We start from the raw sequence: 26,859 nt of genomic DNA, 5'->3' as shown, positions 1-26,859 counted from the left end.
TCTAAAACAGTACTGAACTGCTCACTGCACCCCTCACCCCAGCATCACCCACCGGAGGCCCCTAGCTCCATTCTTTCCCCTGTTCATAAACGCACCTTGCCCCAGGCTCCTCTCTCAGCCAGAGGACTGTCCCTGGAGGCTTCTGCATCCACCCTGGCTGTCACCCCAACCCTGGGGGACTACCCTAGCCTTCCCTCTGGCATGCTCAATACAGTTCACTTCTGTCCCTGTGTCCTCCCTCCCTCTGCCCCCAATTCAGGCCCCTGCTCTTGGCCACTCAAGGTCAAGTGAACATCCAGCCCAGAATTTAGCGACTTGGAGTGAGAGAAGCTTCAGCTTTGCTTTTTAATAATTTAAGACTGACACACAGCCATCCATTCCCAGAGAGTCCCAACCCTTTGGGCCTAGAGCAGGGAAGCAACCTGGTGAGACAGCCCATCCCCCTGCCTGTACCCTGTCATTGCACTTCCTGCTGACCCACCCACAGCTGCCACCAGGGAGTCTGGGCAGAGAGCTTGTGGCTGGGGACAGCCTGGCACCAGCCACAGCCATGCCCACACTCTACAGGAGAAGGAAGACAGGCCCTCACCGCCAGCTCCAGTGTTGCCTTGGGCAGAGGCAGAGGGCAGGCTGGTGGGGGCAGGGCTGGCCAGTCCTACTGGCCATGGCTGCTCTTCCTGGAAATTCGTCTGGTTTTTTTTTCCCTTCAACTTTATATATCACAAAAATTTCCCAGAAACTCTTAATATTCTGGCTACCAGATAACATCTCCCAGATGTTCTCACACCAGACCACATGTTCCAATGTTTGGCTTGGAATATATGGCCAAGGGCTGTAAGGCTGTCACTCCAGGACACTTTGCCCATTTCCAGAAAAAGAACAAAGGTGTTCAATGGGATGTGGAAGGAATGAGACTTTAAAGGCAGGCTCAAGGCCAATATGGCCAAGAACTTTCTTTGGTTCTGGAGTGTGGAAGGCTGGGGGAGCCCTTGACAGAGAGTGGGACAGGACTTGGGGGTGAAGAGGTGGTCAGGGGCCAACCCCAGTACCTGCCGCCTCTCTCTCCTCTTGCCAACAAAGGTAAGGAAAGAGGCTGACCCCGCTTCTTGCATTGAAGGAGATCCAGGTCTTTTTTCCCCAGTTCCACGTAAATTAACATCCTTAAAACATACAAGCAGGCTCCTGCCCTCACGTATGGTGGTCAATCACGGACGCCCTGCCACAGGGGTTACATGCCACTGTCATCTGTCTTTGGTCCACAAAGCAGCTTTGTGCAGTGCATTTCCATTCCTCCTAGGACAGTTCAGGGCTTCTGCGGGAGTGACTGTGCGGGGCGGGAGCACCGCTGGGTCACCGAGGGACGGGCCTCTGCCTCAGCACACGGATTGACAAGCTGTCTGCGTGGGCCAGGAGCTCCTTGATATGAGCCAAGCCCAGCCCTGCAACTTTGGCCCCATTTACCTCGAGGATCTCATCCCCTACCCCCAGCAGCCCTGAGTACAGCTTGGCCATGCTCGAATCAGCTATCTCCTGCACGTAGAACCCTGCAAAGGAAAACAGAACAATTTAACAGGTGAAATCCAAGGACACGCAGCTCTGTGGAACACTGACCAGGTGGGTGCTGGTGAGCGTGGGGTGGGGAAGCAGGTGCTCACACAGGGCATTTCTCCATGCACACACATACACACACACCCTCATTATTCTACCTCATAACCACAAGGCTTTCTACATAGATACAGTGTGCCTGCCCTCATGGTATAATTTCATTTTTCTGTCTCCTCTTTTAAAATGCCCTTTAAGCTGTTATTATTTGTGTGTACCCCAGTGTGAATGAGCTAACCTTATCTTTTTCTGGGATGAGCTTTGATTGTAGAATAAGGAGGAAACTGATGTTCGAAAATTAAGAAAAAGACCTACTATGTGCCTGGTACTGTGCTAGGTAGGATTCATAAATACGATCAAGTTGCTGTCTTCAAGTAGCTGGAGTGGTGGGAAGGCTCACTGGAGTAATGAACGTGGCTGAGGTCAAATGCAAATCTGGTTTGCTTCCTATTATTGTCTAGGACTAGCACTAGCCTCAATCTTCCTCGGATGTGGTGGCTCACTTGACCTTTATTCACACACATCCTGTCCCCCACACTGCCCCTAAGAAGGCCCTGCTGGCCAGTATGACCACATCCCCTGGGTCTCTTAGGTGCAGAGCGAGCTGGAGAGAGCCTGCTTCTTCCCCTTTCCCTGGGTCCGACTTGGCAAACCCACGTCAGTGGAGCAGGCCCTGTGGAGGCTTGGGGCTGGTGAGGCTGAGTTCCCCTTGCCTCTCCTGGCTACACAGTGCAGGGAGTCCTGCTGAGGGACTTCTCACCTCAACTTCTGCGAAAACCTTCCAAACTCCCCTTGGACTTAGAGATTAAAGGGTCTTTCAGGGAAAGCTGGCCACCACCCCGCTTCACAGGCTGAGTGCACGCAGGTATCTGAGAGCACAAGCCTGGGGTGCGGACTGTGTGCAGCAGACATCACCTGTGGAACTCAGTGGGCAGCTCAGCCCCACCGGAGACACCCTCATCGCTGCCCAGCCCGGGCTGGCCTGGCCTGCACGCTGCTCTCTACTCCTCTTCCTGGAATCAGCGTCCTTAGAAAGGGCCGCATAGGGCACCTCACCCGGTTCTTCCGACTCTGGCCTGAAGGCATTTAACACACTCGGGCCAGGGGAGGTCCTCCCTCTGCTCCCCACAGCCCCATAGGAGCTTTGCTCAGCCCAGCTTCTGGCCCTAACAGAAAGCAAGCTGTCCAAAGCTGCCCACTGAAATGGGAGTCTGGAAGCACCACCATCTCCTTTAAAGCACCTGAAGGCTGATCACTCTGAGTTTAGCAAAACCAATCTTCTGACACATTCCCTCTCCTGGGGCTGAGTCGTGGAACTCCCTCTAGGTGCTTCTTGGCCGATCGGTGCCTTTGCCGCAGGGTCGCCTCCCTGCCCGCCCGCCTGCCTGCCATCCGCTGTGTGAAGCTTTTCTCCCGGCCCCATCTTCCACCTCTTCCGTCTGGGGGCTCTACCCGCTTGCCTGCCTCGTCAGTGTGCTGGTAGCGTGGGGGAGGCAGTGTGCTGCCTACAGAAATGGCTGCCCTACAGCAGACAGGCGGGTGCAGAGTGATGAGAAACCCCAGAAGCATGTAGCGGCCAGAGATGGACCAGACAGACACTGACGTCGTGCCAGCGTTCTCGAGGAGTCTCTGAGGTAGGCTTCACAATGGAAAGTCATGACAAAAATGTGACGGAGAGACCGCTGTTGTAGGTATTTATTGCCTGCTGGAAATGGCCTTTGTTAAGCATGTATGGTCTCTATGGTACTCAGAAGCAGAAGACAAAGCCTGCTGTTCTCAAATGCTTGTATACAATCGGATGTGACAGCCAGCAAGTGAACCCCAGCATCCTGATGTTTTAGCGGGGAATGCAGACCAGCCCCAGCTCACGGCCCGCCTGAGGCCCAGCAGAAGTGGAGCCGTGGCTGTTGGAGGCCAGTCTGTGGCAAGGAGGCCCTAGGACCAGTCATGCTCCGGGTGCCTGCGGATCTCTGTGTTATATCCGATGGCCAACTGCAGCAGGAGCAGGGCAGGGGAGAGGTCATACCAACCCAGGGGAGGGGTGCCCTGGGGGGCAGGCCAGGGCGGAGCCCAAGGAGCCCTTGGCCATTACAGACCCCTGCCCATCAGATATCAACTCCATGACAGGTGGGGGAGGGGCTCCCACGGTCTGCAAAGGGGCCTAACGGGACTTTTGGGGAGCATGAGGCGCATAGCACCATGTCTGGTTGTATGTGACCTCACACGGACAGGCGGTACAGATCACGGTGGTCCCTGTTGGAGTTCTGCTCCCCAAATACAAGTTCTCTTTCTGAAGAGGGAAGGGGAGAAAAGAGCCGGGCATTTTCCTATGCACATCACTGGATGCTCCTTATGACTCTTCCAGGTAGGTTTTATTATTTTCATTTTACAGATTTGAGAACTGAGATTCAGAGGGGTTAAGTAACCTGCTCAAGGTCACACAGCCAGCAGAGGCTCTGGAGTACGAACCATGCCGTGTTGTCTAACTCTATGCCTCTGTACCACCCCTCTGGGAGGCCGACCGCCTCTCACCTGAGGAGGGAGGAAGCTGAGGGAAAAGGTGGAGTAGCTAACAGTCCGCTGATTGCTGTATGATGATCAGTATAGGTTCACAAATGCCATCTCCCTGTGAGGTCATTGTACCCTCCTAAGGTCTAGAGTGGGGAGAAACTCATTTTCTTCCTCTCACGCTCATAGAAAATCCATCAGCAAACTGAGTCAAACTGCCTTCAAGTCAACCAGAATGCAACCACTTCTCACCATTTCCGCTGCCCCCCCCACCCCAGCCCAAGTCGCCACTGTCAAGTTTTTCCACTGAAATAACTTTAAAACCGGTCTCCCTGGTCCACCTTTAACCCACTAACGTCCATTCGCAGTCCAGCAGCTGGTCAGTGACAGTGTTACAAGCACAAATCAGGGCACAATAGTCCCTGCTCCAAGCCCCTGGTGGCTCCCAGCTCACTTGGCGGGAAAGCCAAAGCCCTTCTGGGCTCAGCGCTGTCTCTTCCTCTTGCCGCTCTGTCCAGATCCACCTCCTTGCAGGTCTTCTGATAGCCAAGCTCATTCCCACCCTCTGGGCCTCTTCGAGCCCCTTCCCTCTGCCTGGAACGCTCTTTCTCCAGACACCATACTGCTGCTCCTTCACTCCTGTAAGTGCTGTTGTGTCCTCTGCACAGAAAAGCTGTCGCCCCCTGCTCCCACAGGCACTCCCATCTCTCGGGCCCTTACCCTGCTTTGTTTGGGTTTGTGTCTCAGTACTTTCGGCTCTCTGGCACATACAATGCAAAACGTATACAAATGCAAACCTTTTTGTAGATATAGTCTACCTCCCTCACTGGAATGTGGACCCCTGAGGACAGGAGTTCTGTCTGTTCTGTGTACTGCCAGATACCCAGCATCTAAAACACCTAGTAGGTGCTCAGTATAAACGTGTTGAAACAATGAATGATGGATCAGATGTCAGAACTTGCTGTGGTCTGCATATCTGGCAGTGAGCAGATTTTTCCCAGGTTAAATGACTTTGACCTAGGAGATCAAAGCACAGGACTAAACCCTCCTCAGCAGAGTGCAGCCAGGGCAGGATCCCTGTGAACATCACCCTTTGGAGCCAGCGCCGAGGGAGGGACCTGGACGCACAGACAGGCAGGCACATTCCACATGCCCAGACATACTCAGCAGCTGGAGGAAGGGAACCATTAAACACATCAGTCACATCAAAGGGATCGCCGGGAACCAGCAGGCACAGTCTCCCTTGGGCACTACAACAAAAAGATGGCCTTCAAGATTCTGATTTCAAGACGTCAGCAGAGAGCAGAGGGGCACTGGAGTCAGGCTTGCTATCTCTGCCCCCTCCAGCAGCCCCACACCAGACCCTTCCAGAAGAGTGCCTGAAGGGAGAATTCCAGTCCTTTTGCTAAGAGGCTGTCTGCATTGAGAGCTCCACTTCTCAGCCACAGACTGGAAATGATCACGGCCAAAAGGCATTGCTGTGGTTTACTAAGGCCCCAGGGATGTGGAGCCCAGAAAGGGGGGGGGGGGGCTTACCTGAGTCCCGGCGCCCATTCCCAGAGGCCACACAGAAGCCAAAAGTGCCCTCCGGGGAGCGTTGTAGCTGCAGCTGGGTTGTGCCATCTGGGAACACCTCCACCACACGACCCACTGTGCGCGCCTGGCTGGGGGCACTCACATCCTCCACGCTGAGGGCACGCTGGGGTGGGGCCTTGGCTGGCCTGCCAGGGGACCGGAGACAGTGAGTGCAAGGAGGGCTGGGCACTGGGACCCCACCATTCCCCACCTTAAAGGTGACATGCCTCTTGACTGGCCTCAACCAGCAAAAACAACCTGCTAGGCTCAAGACTGGAGGGTTGTCACAGCGGTGCCCCCTGCTACCCCCGCCTGGACACGTGATTTCAAATCTTTGTAGGTGCAGAGACCTCTCTGAGAATCTAACAAAGCTATAATGTTATATAAAAATTCCAGGGGTGAACAGGCCACCTGAAGACCCTCCATGGGGCCCCGGGTAAGAGCAGCTAGAGGATCTCATCAGTGGGTGGGACTTCTCTAGGCAGGGTCCCAGGTCAGGTGCTTCTTTGGGGGACCCCGTCTCTGGATCTCTAACCTGATCTTTAACTGGGCTAAGGAAGCTCTCTGATCTCAGGATGTTGCTAGACAGCAGAGGGATAGAGGAATCGAACCTTCCAACTCTACCCATTCCACCAACTCCACACCTTCTCAGAGCCCAGTTGCACACGGCAAGGCACTGAGGTGTGGGTTCCAAGACTCCTCTGGCTCCCGAGGCAGGAAGGAGTTAAGCCCATAGCTCCACTGCCCATGCTCTGAGTTTGCTCCTACACCACTTGCCCACTCTTACCGGACATCTGCACTGTGGTCCCCTGGCTCTCCTACCACGTAGAGGCTGGACCTGTCCCCCTTGCCACTCAGCAGAGCATGGAGGTTCTGAAAGGAGACAGCTTTCCGATGATGGTGAGACGGTGACACCTGGTGGTAAAGGTCCAATATTGCAGGTGAGAAAAGCCATGGAGAGGGCGGGGTGGGGGGGGGGGGGGGAGCGGGAGTTGACAGAAACCTTACCCCATCCATGAACCTGAGGGTTTTTTAAGAGAGTAATGATACAAGTTTTTGTCACTACTTCAAAGTGCCCGTCAGGAATCACCATGATTTACTTAAGAAGATGGACCCATACAGGTGATCTGCAGGTTCAATTTTCTTTGGCTGAAATAACTTAGTACTACTAGAATACTAATAATTTCATTGATTATGAAAATCTAATTTTCTCTAAGAAAAAAGTGAAAGCACATTAACTACAGAACAATAAATATGATTTTAGAATTAAAATATTAAATATTTTGTGATTGTTTAGTATCCCTTTTATAGTTATTCACATTAAAAATGTTTATCTAAGGACTTCCAGGGAAAATGGCAGAGTTCAAAGATCCTAAACTCATCTAGTCCCATGGATATAGTTATATAACACCATATTAGATAACCAGAAAATGACCCAAAGACTGGTAGAACAGACTCTCCACAGCTAAATGTAGAGAAGAGTCCATGTCCAAGAGGGTAGGAGGGGTAGAGATTTCCGTGGGAGCTAAATGGACCTACAGGACTGTCCCAAGGAGGGAGGGAGGCTGGGTGCAGAGAGACAAGGGGACCAGATCCTCACATCAGGTACATCAGGCATGAGGAACCTGCACAGGGAAGATGAATCCCCATAACATTTGGCTTTGAAAACCAGATGGGCCTAATTTTGCCAGTTTTTTTAAAATTTTTTTAATGTTTATTTATTTTTGAGAGAGAGAGAGAGACAGAGACAGAGCATGAGCAGGGGAGGGGAAGAGAGGGAGGAAGACAGAATCCGAAGCAGCTTCAGGCTCTGAGCTGTCAGCACAGAGCCCGCCATAGGGCTCGAACTCACAAACCGCAAGATCATGACCTGAGCCGAAGTCGACGCTCAACTGACCGAGCCACCCAGGCGCCCCTAATTTTGCCAGTTCTTAAAATCAGCGAGGCTTAACACCTGGAAAAATCAGTGGGCTTGGATCTGGGAGACTTGGGAAGATGATGGGAAACTGAATCCCCACCCTTAAAGAGACAGCACAACAAACAGCCCCACTGAGGTACAGCATAGAGAAGGAGCAATTTGAAAAATGCCTGGGGTATATGGGAGGGAGATTTGTTTACTAATCTCAGAGCCTGTGCTAGAAGGGCAGGGATCTCTGGGAGAATTCTCTAGGAACAAAAAAGTTGATAGGAACCATTTCCCTCCCCTGCCCCACAGTCTAGATACACAGACAGCTGGGGGAACCAGCACAGTGCTGACACTCTCCACCTAACTTGCTAACAGCACTACCCATCCCCTCATTCTCCTGTGGGCCTGCCCCCCTCCAATAAGCCTCAGTCGGAGTGCATCCAAAAGTGGTGCCACAAGTCTGGCAGTGTGTAAAGAAGCCCTGACAGTGACTCCTACCCTGAAGAGAGGGGAAAACAACCACACACAACAGTGTGTGGCCCTAGCACCACAATCTGGTCTGACATAGGCCCCACCCACCAACAAAAGCTTCTCAGAGGACAATGCAGAGAAAGAGCCTTGTAGTTCAGTGCTACTGCATCTCTGGCAAATGCCTACTCTGACTTAGCTCAAGCCTAAGGCAGGCCAAGAGTGGCCACTAATACCACAGGGGCCAAACACTGCCCACAACAGGTAAAGACAGTCATTGCAGACAACTGGACTAAAGGCAAAAACAGCTCAGCCACAACAGAAAGGTAAATGCAACACACATAAGAGACACCCCCAAAGCACCAGGTTCTGGGGAACAGGGGACACTACACTACAGTGCATTACAAGACCTCTTCTTCACAAGGCCACTACTTTCTTTTCAAAAAATTTTTAATGTTTATTTATTTTCAAAGGAGAGAGAGACAGAGCATGAGTGGGGGAGGAGCAGAGAGAGAGGGAGACACAGAATCTGAAGCAGGCTCCAGGCTCTGAGCTGTCAGTACAGAGCCCGACATGGGGCTCAAACTCACAAACTGTGAGATCATGACCTGAGCTGAAGTCAGATGCTTAACCAACTGAATGACCCGGGCACCCCGAGGCCACTACTTTCAAGAGCAGGAGACATAGCTGACTTTCCTAACACACAGAAACAGACACAGAGAATTAGACAAAATGAGGAGACAGAGAAATATGTCCCAAGTGAAAGAACAGTACAAAATCACAGCAAGAGAGCTAAACAAAATGGAGATAAGTAATATACCTGATAAAGAATCTAAAATAATGGTCATAAACATACTCAGTGGACTTGAGAACAGAGTGGAGGACCTCAGACCCATAACAAAGAGATAGAAAATATAAAAAAGAACCAATCAGAGATGAAAAGCTCAATAACTGAAATTAAAAACACACTAGAAGGAAAAAATAGTAGATTAGAGGAAGCAGATTAATGGATTGCTGACCTGGAGGACAGAGTAATAGAAAGCAATCAAGCTGAACAGCAGAGAGAAAAAAAATTAAAAAAAAAATGAAAACAGACTTAGAAAACTCAGTGACACAATCAAGTATAATAACATTCTCATTATAGGGATCCCAAAAGGAGAAGAGAGGGAAAAGGGGGCACAAAACTTCCCAAATCTGGGGAAGGAAACAGAAATCCAGAGCCAGGAAGCACAAGAACCCCCAACAAAATCAACCCAATGAAATGTTGAAGTCCACACCAAGACACTTAGTAATTAAAAAGATAAAAAGTAGTGATAAAGAGAATTTTAAAAGCAGTAAAGAGAAAACAGTTACATACAAAAGAAACCCTATATGGCTATCAGCTGTTTTTTAGTAGAAACTTTGTAGGCCAGAAAGGAGTGGCATGATATATTCAAAGTGCTGGAAAGAAAAATCTGCAGCCAGGAATACTCTAAACAGCAAGACTATCATTCAAAATAGGAGAGATAGAGAGTTTCCCACAGAAACAAAAGATAAAGGAGTTCATGACCACTAAATCAGTCCTGTAAGAAATGTTGAAGGGAAGTTTTTTGAGTTGAAAGGAAAAACTATAAGTAGGAGTAAGAAAACTATGAAGCACAAAGGCGGTAAAATTAAGTGTATCTATAAAAAATCAGTCCAGATATTCACAAAAGAAAAAGCTGAAAAGTATGACACCATATACTTAAAACATGGAGTGGGGGAGAGGAGTAAAGAATGGGTTCAAACTGAAGTGACCATCAACTTAATATGGACTGCTATATGCAGAAGATGTTATATACAAACCTAACAGTAACCACAAATCAAAACCAGTAACACATACACAAAAATAAAGAGAAAGGAATCCAAGTATATGACTAAAGGATGCCAGCAAACCATGAGAGAAAAGCAACATAAGAAATGAATAGAGAAGAACTACAAAAACAACCCCAAAAGAAGTAACAAAATGGTACATATGTGTCAATAATTACTTTGAATGTAAGTGGACTAAACTCTCCAGTTAAAAGACATAGGGTGATGGAACGGATAAAAAAGCAAGACCTGCTGCCTACAAGAGACTCATTTTAGACCTAAAGACACCTGAAGATTGAACGTGAGGGGATGGAGAAGTATTTATCATGCAAAAGGATGTGAAAAGAAAGTCAGGGTAGAAATACTTACATCAGACAAAATAGACATTAAAACAAAGACTGTAACAAGAGACAAAGAAGGACACCATATCACCATTAAGGGGACAATCCAACAAGAATATATAACAATTATAAGTATTAATGTAGCCAACATGGAACACCCAAATTCTTAAAGCAATTAATAACAAATATAAAGGAAGTAGTCGATAGTAATACAATAATAGTAGGGGACTTTAACACCCCACTAACATCAATGGACAGACTGTCCAACCAGAAAATCAACAAAGACACAGTGGCTTTTAATGACTCACTGGACCAAACAGACTTAACAGATATATTCAGAGTATTCCATCTAAATACACATTCTTTTCAAATGCACATGGAACATTCTACAGAACAGATCACATATTAGGCCACAAAACAAGTCTCAACAAATTCAAAAAGATTGAAGTCATACCATGTATCTTTTCTGACCACTTTTCTTATCTTTTCTAGTTTCTAGTTGAAACTAGGAATCAACCACAAGAAAAAAATCTGGAAAGAACACAAATACATGGAGGTTAAATTACTTGCAACTAAGAAAAAATGAATGGGTCAACCAAGAAATCAATGAAGAAATTAAAAAATACATGGAGAGAAATAAAAATGAAAACACAATGGTCCAAAATCATTGGGATGCAGCAAATGCTGTTCTAAGAGGGAAGTTTACAGCAACACAGGCTTACCTCAAGAAGCAAGAAAAATCTTAAATAAACAACTTAACCTTACAACTAAAGGAACTAGAAAAAGAGCAACAAACAAAACTCAAAACAAGCAAAAGGAAGGATATAATAAGTATTAGATACAATATATAAGGATATAATAAATATTAGAGCACAAACAAAATAGAAACTAAAAAAAAATCCTTATTGGCTGATCGATAAAACCAGGAGCTGGTTCTTTGAAAAGGTCAACAAAACCAATAAACCTTTAGCCAAACTCATAAAAAAAAATTAAAAAAAAGAGGGGGAGAGGACAGGATTCAAATAAACAAAATCAGAAACGAAAGACGAGAAATAACAAATGACACCACAGAAATACAAAGGATTATAAGGGAATATTATGAAACAAACTGGACAACCTAGAAGAAACAGATAAATTCCTAAAACATATAACCTCCCAAAGCCAAATCAGGAAGAAATAGAAAACTAGAACAGACTGAATACCAGCAATTAAGTTGAATCAGTAATCAAAAAACTCCAAATAAAAGTACAGGGCCAGACAGCTTTACAGGTGAATTCTACCAACCATTTATTTATTTTTTACTTTTTAGGTGTATTTATTTTTTTGAAAGAGATAGAGAGAGAGAGAGAGAGAGAGAGAGAGAGAGAGAATCCCAATCAGGCTCCATACTGTCAGCATGGAGCCTGATGTGGGGATCGAGCTCACAAACCATGAGATCATGACCTGAACCAAAATCAAGGGTTGAATGCTTAACCAATTGAGCCACTCAGACGCCCCTCTAGCAAACATTTAAATAAGAATTAATACTATTTTTCTCAAAGTAATCCCAAAAAATAGAAAAGGAAGAACAGAAAAGAATAGAAACTAGAATAGGAAAGAACGAAGGAAGAATAGAAAAGCAATTCCACTACTGGGTTTTTACCCAAAGAAAATGAAAACACTAATCCTAACAGATACATGCACCCCTATTTTACTGTAGCATTATTTACAATAGCCAAATTATGGAAGTAGTCCCAGTGTCCACTGATAGATGAATGGATAAATATAAATATAGATAGATACTTAGATAAATGGTTATATATATAATGGAATATTACTCAGCCATTAAAATGAATGCAATCTTGCCATTTGCAACGACATGGATAGATCTACAGAGTATTATGCTAAACAAAACAAGTCAGTCAGAGAAAGATAAATACCACATGATTTCAATCATATGTGGAATTTAAGAAACAAAACAAATAGACAAAGAGAAAAAGAGACAAACCAAAAAACAGACTCTTAACTATAGAGAGCAAACAGGTGGTTACCAGAGGGGAGGTGTGTAGGGGGATGGTCGAAATAGGTGAAGGAGGTTAAGAGTACACATATCATGTACACATATCCTGATGAGCACTGGGTATTAAACAGAATTGTTGAATCACTATATTCTATACCTGAATCTAATATAACACTGTATGTTAACTATACTGGAATTTTTAAAAAAATTCCTTAAAATATGCACCTTAAAATATTCTACATTAAAAGGTGGACAAGACAAACATACCTTAAGGAGTTCACCCATCAGTGGAGGTGGGGTGAGCACAGGTGAGTTAACAGCCCTAAATACATGTAAGTGCTGGGCTAAAAGATGGATGTGCAGGGAAGCAGAGAGAGACTCCAGTTTAGGAAGTTTGGGGACACTAGAGAAACTGATGCCTGAGTGAGGCTTGAAGCATGAGCTCCCTGGGTGAAGACTGGTAAGGGTGCTCCAGGCAGAAGAAACAGCAGGTGCAAAGACATGGAGAGACGACAGAAAGCATATGTTCGGGAACATGGTTTGGGTGGCTGGGCTGCAGAGGTGATAGGAGATGGGCTGGAGCCTGAGGCCGGAACTGGAAGGACCTTATATGGCCTGCTAAGGAGCCAATGAGTGATGTTAATCAGAAGGTTGTAAGATTAGATCTGCGTTCTAGAAACTGACCCAATGAGGAGGCTACTGTGGGGGTGGGGGTGGTGGACACGTAGGCAGGGAGTAGCAGACTTTTAAACAAATACAATGCATATTATTTATCACATTTGGAACCCACACTCTCAAGCAGTAAGTGATGTTATCAAGAGGTTTAGAGGGGGCCCTAGCCTTATATTAGCATTAAGGAAGGCTTCCTGGGAGAAGTCCTGCTTAACTCAGACCTGAAAGACGAGGAGTTCCCCAAGGAGAAGACAGAGGACAGCACTCCAGATGATGCAAGGTCAAATGTCAAAAAGCCATGGCTGTGGGGGGGGGGGGGTTGTGGAAGCCACCAGTGTGGTTGGGTGTGAGAACGGGGCCACTGCCCACCCAGGAGGTGGGCATGAACATGAACACCAGATCCAGCCAGCACCTGTCCACATTTGGCAGCTCCAGAGTCTAAGGAAGTAAAAGACAGTCTAAAGGAGGTAGTTACCCCTGAGATGCATCACAAATATTTCTGAGTGAGACAGAGACTTGTTTTATCTTCCTTGAACAGTTCTCTGTGATGCTCAGTCCGCCCTGCACTTGTTCCCACCCTTTGTTGGCCAGCTTCCTTTCTATCTTTGCCCACGCAGCTTACATTGCTGATAACCTCACTGCCACACCAACGGCGCGGTCATTTCCCTCGAGGGTTTACAGAGATCGAAGTTCTGATGGTGATACATCTGAACGCCATGGCTCAGACACACAAGGGACAAATCTAACTTCATGAGGAAAGTGAATTCCTGGAGCACGGCGTCAACTCTAGACTTTTCTGCCCAGCTTACTATCACTTTGCTTCTGTTTCTTAGCCTTCCATTGATTCATCCAGCAAATACGTAGTGAGCACCGACCGCATAGTAGGTATGGCTCACGGTACAAGACAAACTGATGTCATTTTCATTCGGCCTGCATTCTCTCCCCCACTGCAGCCTGAAAAATGGAAGTCTCCATTGCCCCAAACCACAATCACCTGCCGTTGCTCTGCGAAAAGGACAGGGGCAGGGAACAAGAGAACAAACATAATACCTGGAAACACCTGGAACAGAGCAGGGTTTTCAGAAACTTAGTTGGGAGTTAGCACACCATTGTTGATTTGCTCTTGGTTTATCTGCTAGCACATGGAGAGAGACCTTCGGCTAGCCGCCCTGCATTCATTCATACACTCACTGACTCACCTATTCATTCACTGTGTCTTACATATATTTATATATTAGCCATTGTACTCAGCACAGGAGCATCCCCCACTTTTTGAAAGTTTGCTTTTATGAAAGACCTACATTAGTACCTGTTTTGACTAACCAAAAGAAATCCGGAGGATTTTCACTTTTACAAAAAGAGGTGAAAAGCAAAAATAGCATTCAGCATTTGTTTTGCAGTGAGCCATTATGGGGCAGTGCACCCAAAGTGGCCCCACCAAGCTCCTCCCCCAGGGACTCCACTCAGCATCTTAGAATCAAGCCACAATAGCTTTGAACAGCGTCTGTGAGCATCTGTGCTTCATCTCGATTTATTTTGTGTATCCATTAGCAAGATGTGTCCTAGGGTATCAGAAAAGCCTGAAAGAGGTTATTTTTTGGGTCAGGGGGTGCTCAAAAATTCTCCATATAACTTAATGGTAATTGCTTCTTCGATGTATGCCATTTCGGCTTATGGAAGTTTTCACAGGAAATGCTCTACTTTCGGACAGCAGGGGAACCTGTCCTAGGAAGAGAAAGATCAAGTGGTGTTCCCTCAAAGAATTCACACCCCAGTGAGGGGAGACAGACAAAAATCAATTAAAATACTATGTGGTAAGTTCCCTAAAGGAGGGAAGCACAGGATGAGTTCCCTAAAGGAGGGAAGCACAGAAAAGCCTGAAAGAGGTTATTTTTTGGGTCAGGGGGTGCTCAAAAATTCTCCATATAACTTAATGGTAATTGCTTCTTCGATGTATGCCATTTCGGCTTATGGAAGTTTTCACAGGAAATGCTCTACTTTCGGACAGCAGGGGAACCTGTCCTAGGAAGAGAAAGATCAAGTGGTGTTCCCTCAAAGAATTCACACCCCAGTGAGGGGAGACAGACAAAAATCAATTAAAATACTATGTGGCAAGTTCCCTAAAGGAGGGAAGCACAGGATGAGATGGGAACACAGAGCAGAGGCCCCTTAGCTCAGCCCAAGAAAGGATTGGAAGTGGCTTCATGGAGGAGGCAATTCCTGAAGTGTTGATGGATGAGCAGACGTTAGCAGGGAGAGAAGGTGGGGGAAACATTTCAAGTGAAGGTTCAAAGTCAGAGAGTGTATGGCCTGATTACAGAACTGCAAGGTCAAAGATAACGGGTCAGGTGTTAGAAGGCAACTGAGGAGAGATGAAGGCAGATCACAGAAGCCCTTCACCCATGTCAGGTGATCTGCACTTTATCCTGTGGGTGGTAAGGGGCCAAAGGCAGATGATCAGCAAGGGGGCAGCATGACCAAATGTGCCCATCAGAAGGACCCCTATGGAACCAGGTGGGGACAGACGTGGCAGGGATGTCAGTCAGGAGGCTGTTGTGTTGGTCTGGGTGTGGAGTGATTTGTGCTAGACTAACAGAGTCACTGTGACCATGGAGAAGGTTCCGAAATGATCGGGCAGTAGACTCTAGGTCTTGGCAGAGGGGGCAGAGTTGAGGGAGAGAAGGGGGGGAGGAGGAGGAGGAGGTTAGGATGAGCCCGTGCTGGGGCAGCTGGCTGGAAGAACAGAACCGTGGGATGCTGCCCACCCCATGGTGTCCAGGGGAAGCCAGGTCTCATGGATCAACTGTGGGGAGCCCAGTAGCCTCCCCTTCTCCACCTGGGCTCCCTGAGGTGGCCTCCTCTGCACTTCATTCCTCCTGTCACCTTCCATTCCATGGGCAGCTGGTGTCGCCCACCTTTTGGCCGGGGCCCTTCAGACTCACCAGATGCAGGGACTGTAACGATGGGGCTCTCTTCACTTTGGGGGTGCTGGTGTGTGACGCCGGGCCAGGCGCAGGGGCCCGCAGCTGCTCCACGCTGTAGCTGCGGGCCTTGCCCAGCTTGGGCCTTGTGCCCTGGCCCAGGGCCAAGAAGAGCTTTTTCAGCCCCAGGGTAGAGGCCAAGCTGCTGCTGCTTTTCTTGCTCCTGTCGGAAGGGGTAGCGGAGGGTGGGCCGGGTCCTGCACTGACCCCCGGTGGTGCTCTGAAATGCAAGGGTGGACATGAAGGGGACAGCGGGGGGGCAGGGGCAGAGGCCAGGGCAGACAGCACCTCAGGGCCCCGTGGGCCCCGGCTAGGCCAGCACCCAGGCCTGGTGGAGGCCGAGACAGCGGCTGCAGAAAGAGAGGCTGAGAGGGCGTGTGCAGGATGCTCTGCTAGGGTGGCTTTTAGGGAAGAGAGCTCAGACAAGACCCTCAGAGCCTCTGTGCCTTCTAGGCACTGGGGCTTGTGGTAAACAGACAAGGCCCTTATTCTCAGGAGCTTACAGACAAGAGACTACTGAACAAAGGAGAAAAACCACAGCGACTGTTGAGAAATGTCGAGCAGAGAGTAACAGGCTGGCCGGGGAAGGTCTTTCTGAGAAGATGGTGTTTAAGCCGGAAGCTGAATGATAAGGAGCCATCCTGCCGAGGCTGGAGGTGAGAAATCCGGGGTCGAGGCCACAGCGATGCCATAGCCCTGGGGCAGGAAGAGGCTCTCAGAGTTCCAGAACACAACAGGGCCAGGCCACCAGCACTGGGACGCAGCGAGCAAGGGGGAAAGAGGGACCGGATGAGGTAAGGCAGGTGTGCCAGATTACCTTGAGCACTTAAGCCAAGGAAAGGGGCTGGGATTCTAGCCCAAGTGGGAGAAAAAAAAAATCACTGGGGGTTGTAAGCAGGAGAAATGACATTATTTCACTGCAGTTTTAAAAAGATACCTTTTGACGGCTGTGTGCAGATGGAAGTGTGGAGGCAAGAGTGAAGGCAGAGAGCAGACAGTTGTCAGAAGGAAGTAATGCAGCTCAGACCCAGGAGGAAGGTGACAAAGGAGGACGCAGGAGCTGGAGGCGACATGCCAGTGGGTCAGGGAGGTAGGGAAGGAAGAGGGAGGGCCAAGATAATGGCACGTGGATAGGATCACCGCGTGGATCGCATGTCTGCTGGGAAGAGGACCTGGGAAGCGGTTGCATCAGGGTCTCTCAGGCACCCTCGTGGAGACGTCCCGGGAAACCGGAGGTAGGGGTCTGCAGTTCTGGGGAGCACACAGCGCTGGCGAGGGAGAGCTGGCTCTCGGGGGTGCCAGGAATGGCGTGTAGTGCAGAAAAGAAGGGCCTGGCCAGAGCACTGGCTCACCGAGGCTCCGGGGCCCCAGGGCCAGGACTCAGACCCTCCGCACTAAAGGACAGAACGGAAAGGTGGATGCCGGCCTGTTTCCTCTGCGTCCAAGTCAGAAACAAGCCCTCTCAAACAGCCTCATCCTGGGAGCACCCTGAGGGTTGGGACTGACTGCTCAGCTGTGCCCGGCACAGTACCTGGAGCGTGAGGCCTGGTGAATGAATAAGCAAGTACCTCAGACTGAAAAATGGCTGGGAGAGAAGTGTTACGGTGCCATGCCCAGAATATGTTGAGGAACCCTCTAAGGATTTGGGAGCAGTGAGGTTAGTCATGCCAGCGGGGGTGGGGGAGGGTCTCTTTTCCCACCCAGTGCCCCCACTCCCCCACCTCCTGCAGCCAGGGCTCTTGCTCCCATTACTCACCGGGTTGACACATGCCCTCTGGAACTTAACTCTGTCCTCTGCAGGCCTCCCTCTGGTTCCTGGCTGGACTCTGACTCCTCTGAGGCCAGGGAGAGGGTGATGCCCACGGAGCTGACAATGCCAACAGCTGCTGAGCCGAGAAAGCCCTGGAGTCCTCCTGCAACAGCCGCAGCCCTCCCTGTCACAGAGCCACCACCACAGGTCATGGTCAGGGGAGGGGACATGCCCAAAAACAGAGGCAGGAAAGCCAGAGGAAGCTGGAGAGAGTTGGGGGCCCCAGGAGAGCAGTGGAGGCAGTGGTCAGCACCCACAAAGCAGGCCAGGCATGAGGGGTCTTGTTTACTGCCGGAACCATCAGCCATGGCACAGCGCCTGGCACACAGATGATTCAGAAATGTCTGTGCAGCGATGGAGCTGTGGTAAGTCGTGTCCCTCCTGTATCAGGAGATACGGGAAAACGCATCAAGACAGTTGGGAACAGGGAAAGTTTGCATTCCTGGGATGAAAACCACAGTCTTGCCGGATGTGACGTCTAATAGTTTTAGTGACAAGTGCCATTTTTGGGGCATTTCTGATGTGCCAGGCAATGAATGAAACCCTCTGCAGAGACTATTTCATGGGTTCCTAGAAGATAGGTTCTATTATTACCCCGGGTCACAGAGAAGCCTGGAGCACAGAGGGCTTATGTGGCGTGCCCAGGACCTCCTGGCTAATGACTAGAGGAGTCTGGGGAGGTAATGGCCAGGCTGCCCAGAAAGGCCAGCAGCTGGTGGAATAGAAGCTCCTCAGGAGTGGTTAGAGGTGGCCAGCAGCTGGCCCAGAGCCCACCCCATGGAAGAAGACTACACCTTAGAACAGGGCAGAAGGCAGCTCAAGGTAGTGCCTGCTTTCTTCAGGTTCACATGAGCAAGGGAGGGTGAGGGAAAACGTCTATGTCCCCTTGTGCAGCGAGGGGGCGGCCAACACACCTGGGGGTGGCGGTGTTTGGCATCCACATCCTCAGTAAGGTCAGCACAATCTGTCAGCTCTCTGCCCTCCCCTCCTCCACTGTGTTTCCAAGCTCTGGCTCCCTCCCAAACCGTCCCAGCCCCAGGGACACATCAAGTCATGGACACATTAAGGAGAGGCTATGTGGCGCAGACCTGCTATCTCTGCCTACGAGTGAATGGCCAAGTCGCTCACCTCACATCACAGCATCAGGGATCAGAGCCTAAGGCTACTGATGCCCGACACACTTCTGTAGCCCTGCCTGCTGAAACCACGAGCCTGCCCAGGGGGGCTAGTTGGGGTCTGGAAGGGCTCTGCCCACTGGTCACTGTATCCTCCAGACAGCACGTCTGTCCGGCCACAGGAAGTCTCAAGGGCAGGACTCCTGCTGAATTAATGCACTTATGCATTCCCTACAGTGCCTGGTATGGTGCCTGGCACGTAATAGGTGCGCAGTGTTGAATGAATGAATGAATGAATGAATGAATGAATGAAATGAAGATATTGAAGGAAAGGGCCTCAACCATGTGATTATTAGGCATTTACTGCTCTAAGCAAATAATAAATCTGGAGCTATTGCCACTTCCTGCTCCCTGCCTTCTGCCTCCCCCCACCAAGAGTTGGCTAATCTGCCTCCAGGCTGATGTTGAGTCTTGCAGCCAGTCCACAGACCCCATAGCTTCTGGAACACCTGCTGCTGCTCTGAAGAGCTGCTGGGAGGGTGCACAGCTATGTCATCTATTAAGATGAAAGGCAAAGGATGACTCAGAGTGCTTGGCCTGGGGTCTCTGCTTACCATCGCTGCGTTTCTCCAGAGGCGGCTCCTGGCTGCAGGAGCCCCTGTCCACCTTGCGCTCACCCATGGCTCCTCCCCAGGGCCCCTGCAGCCCCAGAGGCATGCTCTTGTTGCAGCTGTTGGTGGACAGGGCCAGCAGTGGGTGACTGACTTGGGGGCTGTAGGGCTGGGTCTGCGTGGGTGAGAGCTCACAGGTCCTGGGAACTGCACTTCTTGAAGGAGGCAGAGGGGTGTCCACAGGCTCTCCCTGCTCACCCAGCCTGCTGGACCCAGGCAGGGCTGCCTTCCTGTGAGACACAGGTGAGGTGGTTTTCCTTGAAGGTGGAGGGGTTGGCACCCAGCCTCCAGGGGAGAAGAAAGAGGTTAGCTGCTGGGCCTGGTGCAGGGCAGAGGGCTCTGCATGGCTCTGTTGCAGGGAGGAAGCAGAGACAGTCTCCAGAGACTCATGATTTTCTATATCCCGGGCTTGTCTGGCTGGCGCTGAGGACCCCAGCTTCACGGAAGATGCCGGGGCACAGGCTGTCCTGCACAGAGCCCTGGAATCCACCGGGGGAACCCAGTGATTTCCCAGCCCAGCTTCAGGCTGCCACTGGGATCCCAGGGAAGGCCTTTTAGATTCCAGGACAGGAGGCTTAGGGAAAGCATCTTCTCTGGCAAACAGAGTCCCCTCAGGGTGTCCTCTGCCTTCTTTCACCTCATCTGCAACCTCCACGTGATCAACCCCAGGCGAGTAGTGAGGGGTCTGAGGGCTGCTGGGCAGCTGAGATTCAGCCTTCCGGAACCACCTGGAGCCTCCCCGAGGCCTGGCGCCCCGCAGACGCGGGCCGCTGCCTCGGGCTGGGCCACGGGCCCTGCTTGGCTGCGAGGTCCCAGCCTCCTCGCTGTCGGTCCTGCAGCTGTCGGAGGTGTCCGTGCTGTCCAGGGCGGAGTCCACCTCCTCGGGCCGCACCGAGTCTCCGATGTGCGTTTCCCGGATCCATTCCGTGTGGAGCCCCTGCTTGGCAGGGAGGAGCCTGGAGGGGGGGCTCGGGCCCCAAGAGCTAAGGGGCTCCGCCAGCACCCCCTGCGCCCCACGGTCACGTTCCTGGAGGGACCTCGGGTCCGGGCTCGCCTTCGCCTGGGTGGGCCGTCGGTCATCGATGCGGCTGCCGCAGGCTCGGCACTTCCTCTCGCCGTCCGGGACGGCCTTCCGGTCCAGTAGGCCCACCAGCCTGCAGAGCGCCCCTTCGCCGGCGGCCCTGCGCGCGCAGCCCCCGTTGACGTAGTGAGCGAGGTCGGGCTTGGAGCGCAGGGGGCCCTGGCCCGCCGGCGCCTGCAGCACGCAGCTCCGCGCCTGGTCCTGGCGCTGCTGCAGCCGCTCCAGGTAGCGGGACTCGGCGTCGCCGGCGGACTCGTCCTCAAAGCGGACGCGGGACGGGGAGGTGCCCCGCTTCGGCCACTGCCCGCTGGTGGACTCCCCGCTGGAGGAGTCACTCGTGTTCCCGTTCTGGAGGTTGTCTCTGCAGGCGAAGGTCATCCTCGGGTCCAGGGCTGGGCTTCTCCGGCCGTCTCTGCGGGGGGAAACAGGAGCAGACAGGTGACAGAAGATGGGGAGGACAGCACCACGGGGTACAGAGCTTCCAAGGTGCTCCGTGGTAATATGACTCCAGTTACCCCACACCACGTTCCTGGGGAGTCAGGCAGTAAACCAGAGTAGCTTCCAAGCCCATCTTGAAGCTGAGACATGGCGCTAAACAAAATCAACAGGAGCTTCTTTACTTTTGGCTTTCCTTCTGTTGCCTGGCTCAGCCTGAGCCAAAATAAAACATTACATTGAACATGGGATATACGGAAGGATGATAGCAAAATCCTCATGGTGTGTGTGTGTGTGTGTGTGTGTGTGTGTGTGTGTGTGCACGTGCCTGCATACACACACTCCACTCAAGAGGAAGTGAGCCTGGCGTTCATGGGCATCTGGTAGTGATGAATTCTCCCAATGTTGTACTTGGCTATAAAGATTTAATGGGAATGGGCGCCTGGATGTCTCAGTCCGTTAAGCGTCCGACTTCAGCTCAGGTCATGATCTCACGGTCTGTGAGTTCGAGCCCGCCATAGGGCTCTGTGCTGACAGCTCAGAGCCTGGAGCCTGCTTTGGATTCTGTGTCGCCCTCTCTCTGACCCTCCCCTGTTCATGCTCTGTCTCTCTCTGTCTCAAAAATAAACATTAAAAAAAATTTTTTTTAAAGATTTAATGGGAAGAGTGAATTATAAGTCTCTACACAGACTGTGTGGGACCTGATGTCAGGCTTTCTAAGCATTCTTGCTCCCAAAAGTGTCCACTCTAGGTTCCTAATCATCTTGGTCAGACAGAATTTAGACAATGACACCCATGTTTCTCCTTGGACTCTCTGTCTTGTCTGTTTCAGTGCCCACCTTCTGTACCCGCCCGCCCCCCCCCCCCCCCCCCCCACCCCACAGCCCCTTCCATGCTGGAGAAAAGCTATGAGGACAAGTACTGTGCTAGGAAGAACCTTTGCATTCTGTCACCAACCTTTGCTCTGGGAAACACTGTGCTGGCCATCAAGTCCTGTCCACTCTGGAAAACACCTGCCTAAATCTCACCCTGGGGGCCCCCTGGAGCCAGGTAACCTGAGTCTCCCCGCATTTCCTATCAAAGGCCACCTAAGTAGGGCTCTTCTTTCCCTTCCGTTTCCCTACAGTGACGTCGCACCAATCTACTGCTAAGTGTTTGGGACTCACACCTTTTCTCTCATTTATCGTTTATCACTCGCACTGGACCCCTGCCTCGTATCCAGCCCCCACTGCCTCCTGTCAGTCTTCCCAAAGCACAGTTTCATCACACCATCCCCCAAGGGGGCACAGGATCAAGTTCAAGGTCTTTATGGTAAAAACAGTGGCCCTCCACATTCCTCACTGTTTTCCTCCCCAGCTCTGTCCTGCCGCCCGGCCACGTGTATGGTCACCAGACTCCTGCCTCGTGCACCTCATGCAGCACTCTTGCATCAGATCCTGCAGACTTTTTTTCTTGACCTGCCTGCATTTGAATCCTATTTGTTAAATGTTACCTGTTGTATAGACACCACGTGTGCTGGTTAATTTTATGTGTCAACTTCATTGGTACCACAATGCCCAGGGACTTCGTCAGACATTATTCTGGATGTTTTTGTGAAGACATTTTTGAATAAGATTAACATTTAAATTGGTGGATTTTGAATAAAGCTGATTACCCTCCACGACGTGGTTGACCTCATCCAATCAGTTGAAGCCCTTAACAGCACAAACACTGATCTTCCCTGAGCAAGAAAGAATTCTGCCAGTAGACTGCCTTTAGATTTGAGTTGCTATCTTCCCTGAGTCTGAAGCCTGCCAGCCTACCCTGCAGATTTTGGACTTACCGTGCCTCCATGATCACATGAGTCAATTCCTTAAAATAAATCTCTCTCTCTCTCTCTCCCCCCATATATATATGGAGAAATACACACACACACACACACACACACACACACACACACACAGTCTGTTGGCTCTTTCTCTGATGGTTTTCTCTGAAGAAACCTGACTAATACACCATGATATTATCTCCTTCCCATGAACACCTGTACCACTCATTTGTTATGACAGACTCACAAGATGTTAGTGCTGGAAGGCACTGCCATGACCACATGGTCCCTCCTCATTCCTATAAAGGAGAGGCCACACAAGACCAGTTTCTAGGCTGACCGGCACCTGAGCAGCTGAAAAGGCAAGCTGTGGATATTTTTTCTCCTTCAGAAGGAGCCGCAAAATAGAACTAGACACTGACCATGCTGGTGGTCAAGTTTTATCTGGGGAGGAGCCTGGATTTTAGGGACTTGCTATTTCTTTCCAAGTACCCAGAAGTATACCCGTTGTGTATACACAACTACCTATGCTGGCATATTTCATGTGTTAAGTTGCTGTTTTTAGTCCTCAAAGTGTCTACGAAGCCTTTCCTATCCTTGCCTTCCTCCTCCTCTCCCCTCCCTCTCCCCAGAGAAGTGAACTCTCCTCCAATAGCACACTGTATGTACATAGCACTGTTTGCTCAAGCTTACCTAGATTTCCAACAACTGATTATAATGAAATGTATGTCGACAATTAGTGGATTTACTAATCCTTCCCCTAACGAGATGCTTCAGTGATTCTGGAAGAAGGGTGTCAGTGCTTTCAAAAAGGCTGTCTTAATACGAGTTCCTCCCTCACCAAGTTTATAGCTACCCAACAGAAAGACAAATATGGTACGCAATTAAAAGAAAAGCAGTTCATATAACAGCAGGAAGAAAACATACATGCTTAACAATTACTATTAAAACATGCTAGCCAGTGGGAAGAGTAGCCATTGAACCGGCTGACATTTAAACCTATTCACAGCATTTACTGGACCAGACAGTGTGTCCCTTCTCAGCTGTGTATGGATCAATGGCATTGCCTGTCTGGCTCAGGTGAACATGACCTGCGCCCTGGGGGTGTCACTGGCCATTGCTAACCATCCCCTCCTCTGTGCCTTGACAAAGCCACTGACGAGCCTCACAATCCAGACGGATTAGAATGGTCTGGATTGCTGAGGGAGTGGAATACAATGTATAAAAAATGCATACACTTTGGAATCAACGGGTGGTCTGAGAGGTTAGAGTTAAACTGTCCAAGACTGATTCTCTGCAAAACTCCATGGGAGCCAGCTATGGCTGGGGGCTTAAGGCACTCCCTCACCTGTGCCATGTCAGACAGACAAGAGGCTCAAACCTTGGACCCCAGGCCTCTGATTGCAGAGGGGCAGGGCTGGTGGTCACCTAACTGTGAATGCTGAGCTGGCAGGATAAAGCTAGAGCCAAGGTTCCACCATGCCATAGCACTGTGTCCCCACTCCCAGTGCACACTAAGGAGGAGTGAGCACTTCCTAAATCATGCAGCTTAAAGTGCCACTCCCTGGAACCCTCCCTGGAGGCTGCGGCTACGCGTTCACTAAATGTTTACCCTGCCCTAGGAGGCCGTGGGTGATGGGGGCCTGCACATCTGCCGATACTCCTGACTCCAGTGTTTTCTCTCAATGAGCACTGCTCCAGGAGGAATTTCCTTTTTTAAAGAACTACTGCTAAGCAACTGATCTTCCTGCTTTGAGACTGGAGCAGAGCCTGTGCTTAAAAGGGCTGCTTTGAGGAATACTGCAGAGTTGTCCATCATCCTGTTTTCTGGAACTCACATTCAGGCTGGGCCAATTTATCCATTAGGCACAGCAGCCACAGTGTCTATGGGTCGGGACACTTCCAGGGACCCATGAAAGTCATTTGTCTTCAAGTCAGAAGAAAACAAACTCTTAAGTCCAAGAAAACATATAATACCTTTTAAACCAGCATGGTCAGAAACTAGAATTTTTAACTTTTTTTTTATGGAGGAAGGCAGAGAAGGCAAGAGTGCCTAGCACCCCCAAAAGTCATAATGTGGGTCTGCATTCAGAGAGGGGTTCACAGCAGAGATGTGAAGTTCTTCACTAGGATCACCCCTGATGAGGATGGTTCAGGGTCTCCCTGCTTGTCTCAATATGGCTAGGGTGGTCCCCCTGATCCCTGTGCTGGTGACAGTTTTCTGTTGCTGACTATGAGGCACTGGAGCCCCAAGCTCTTGCCCCTGAGGATCCCACCTGCACCTGTATGTCTTCAGCCTCTCAGGATCTAAGGAAGGCACAGTGGGACAATCACTCTGGTCACGTGCATGTGGGGTTCCTGGGTCAGCTCCCCAGGGCATTCTTGCCCAGGAACAGGAGGCTCTGCCAGAGAAACAGCATCACCTCTCCTCCCCCAGAAACAAGAGGCATCCTACTAAGCAGAATCCCCCCCCACCCGCCCTGATATCTGCAGGCACGTATACGCGCGCATGCACACACACACACACACACACACACACACACACACAGGCAGGATACCCTGGTGGCCAGGCCCACCCAATGCAGGGAGAGGCTCACCAGGAGACTCGGTACACTGGCCGGCACACGGCGACCCCTCTGTAGGCCCCAGATGGCACTGCCCTGCTATGCTGACAGGGTGTGGGCTATACTTTGGGGGAGGAAGAAGAAAGCCCAGCTTTAAAGGCAGTACATTTCTAACCTAATAAGGGAGTCCAGGTGCCATCAGCCGCATCAGTGACCTTAACTTTTCCATACAAGATGGTGAATTGAGTCATCTTGGAATTCATGCCAAAGGTAGAAATAACATTTTTTGTTCTAAAAGGAGAAATGAAGGGGAGTCTGATCACAGAAGGTACTTTCAACTCCACTGCTGAAACCAGAGGCCTCTGCCAGCAGTGCTGGGAACATGCCACACAGGTACGCTGAGGGCTTTGGAGACAACTGCACAGCAAAGACCCTTCCGTAGCAAACCATACCTGCGAAGCTCCTCAAGCTGCCTCAACCATCACCCCTCTCGGAGAGGACCGTCTGGCCCAGTACCTGGAGTTGATATGGCCTCTGTGGGAAGGCCCCTTTCTGGAGGCCCACTTCCTACAGCAACGCTGTGCCAACCACACAATCAACACAACCTACACAAGCTCTACTGTCTTAACATGGCTGCTGCTGACACAGGATGACAGCTCTCGTGGGTCACCTTCCCAGGTCCTGCATCTTGCTGACGTGTTGTGCCCTCCTGGTGTTAGGAATTCCAACCTAGGTGTGCCTGTCCCCAAAATAGCAAGAGACTGTGTTTCCAGGAGCTGCTCAATTTCTACACTGATTTGCTTCCAGAAAATGAAGCTACTGATACATCTTCACCTCCTGGAAAAGCCTGTCTGTCCATGCTTGGCCTGGCCACCTCCAGCCTGGCCGAGGATAAAGAAGGCCTTCTGGAGACTGCTCTGCCCACCCCCACTCTTCCATCCATCTTTTATCAAGCTGCTCTTTGGAAGGAGTGATGCCCCTGGGCTGAGGCGGGGCGGGGGGGGGGAGGGTGTGGGGGTGCTCCTGCATCTGACTTGGGCCTGGGGCCTGTGTGGCATCACCATGTTAACTCAGCATGGCTCTCCAGGGTGATTTGACAAGCATAACCTTTAGAAGCATCTGCAGCAAGCCATCTGGCGTTGATTTTTCAGCTGCACCCTCTGAGGATTCACCAGGGCTGCCAAGTCAAAGTAATTCTTTTCTGGACACGGCAGCTGCTAAAGTGGGTCACCTTGCATTTCTATAGCATTTCTATGGCCAGGGGACAGCCTGACAAAAGGGAACATACTTTAAGGTTGGCGAATGGGGTTGTGATGAGCTGCTCGCCTAATCTGGGGAAGAGGAAGTGTCCAAGAGCACATTTACACAGTCACGTCTGTTTTGCAAATAGTCCTGCCAATTTTGAGACTACCCAGCCCAACCTAAGTAACCTACAGAAGGTGGAACAGAGGGCTCTGTGAAAGTCTAAGGCTCTGAGCTCCATGTATATGAAGA

The 26,859-nt window shown here is 50.3% G+C and overlaps 1 protein-coding gene across 2 annotated transcripts in view; it reads right to left on the bottom strand.

The window, feature by feature from the left end:
- Positions 1 to 331: 331 nt before the first annotated feature.
- KIAA1614 (KIAA1614 ortholog) overlaps positions 332 to 26,859 on the bottom strand; it is a 42,457-nt gene continuing 15,929 nt past the window's right edge. Inside the window, exons 5-10 of one of the 2 annotated variants that reach the window (XM_086693845.1) lie at positions 19,422 to 20,971; positions 17,639 to 17,816; positions 15,844 to 16,102; positions 6,473 to 6,600; positions 5,647 to 5,831; positions 332 to 1,544 (exon numbers count right to left, since the gene is read on the bottom strand). In XM_086693845.1, coding sequence (XP_086549971.1) covers positions 1,351 to 1,544; positions 5,647 to 5,831; positions 6,473 to 6,600; positions 15,844 to 16,102; positions 17,639 to 17,816; positions 19,422 to 20,971 — 2,494 coding nt within the window. In that variant the 3' untranslated portion in view covers positions 332 to 1,350. The remainder of the gene's footprint in view (positions 1,545 to 5,646; positions 5,832 to 6,472; positions 6,601 to 15,843; positions 16,103 to 17,638; positions 17,817 to 19,421; positions 20,972 to 26,859) is intronic. The other variant, XM_086693846.1, reaches the window with a different exon arrangement.

Source organism: Puma concolor, chromosome E4, assembly GCF_028749965.1.
Source record: "Puma concolor isolate L17-30 chromosome E4, mPumCon1.1.hap2, whole genome shotgun sequence".
NCBI classification, from domain to species: Eukaryota; Metazoa; Chordata; class Mammalia; order Carnivora; family Felidae; genus Puma; species Puma concolor.
This window is presented reverse-complemented; position numbering and strand designations above follow the sequence as displayed.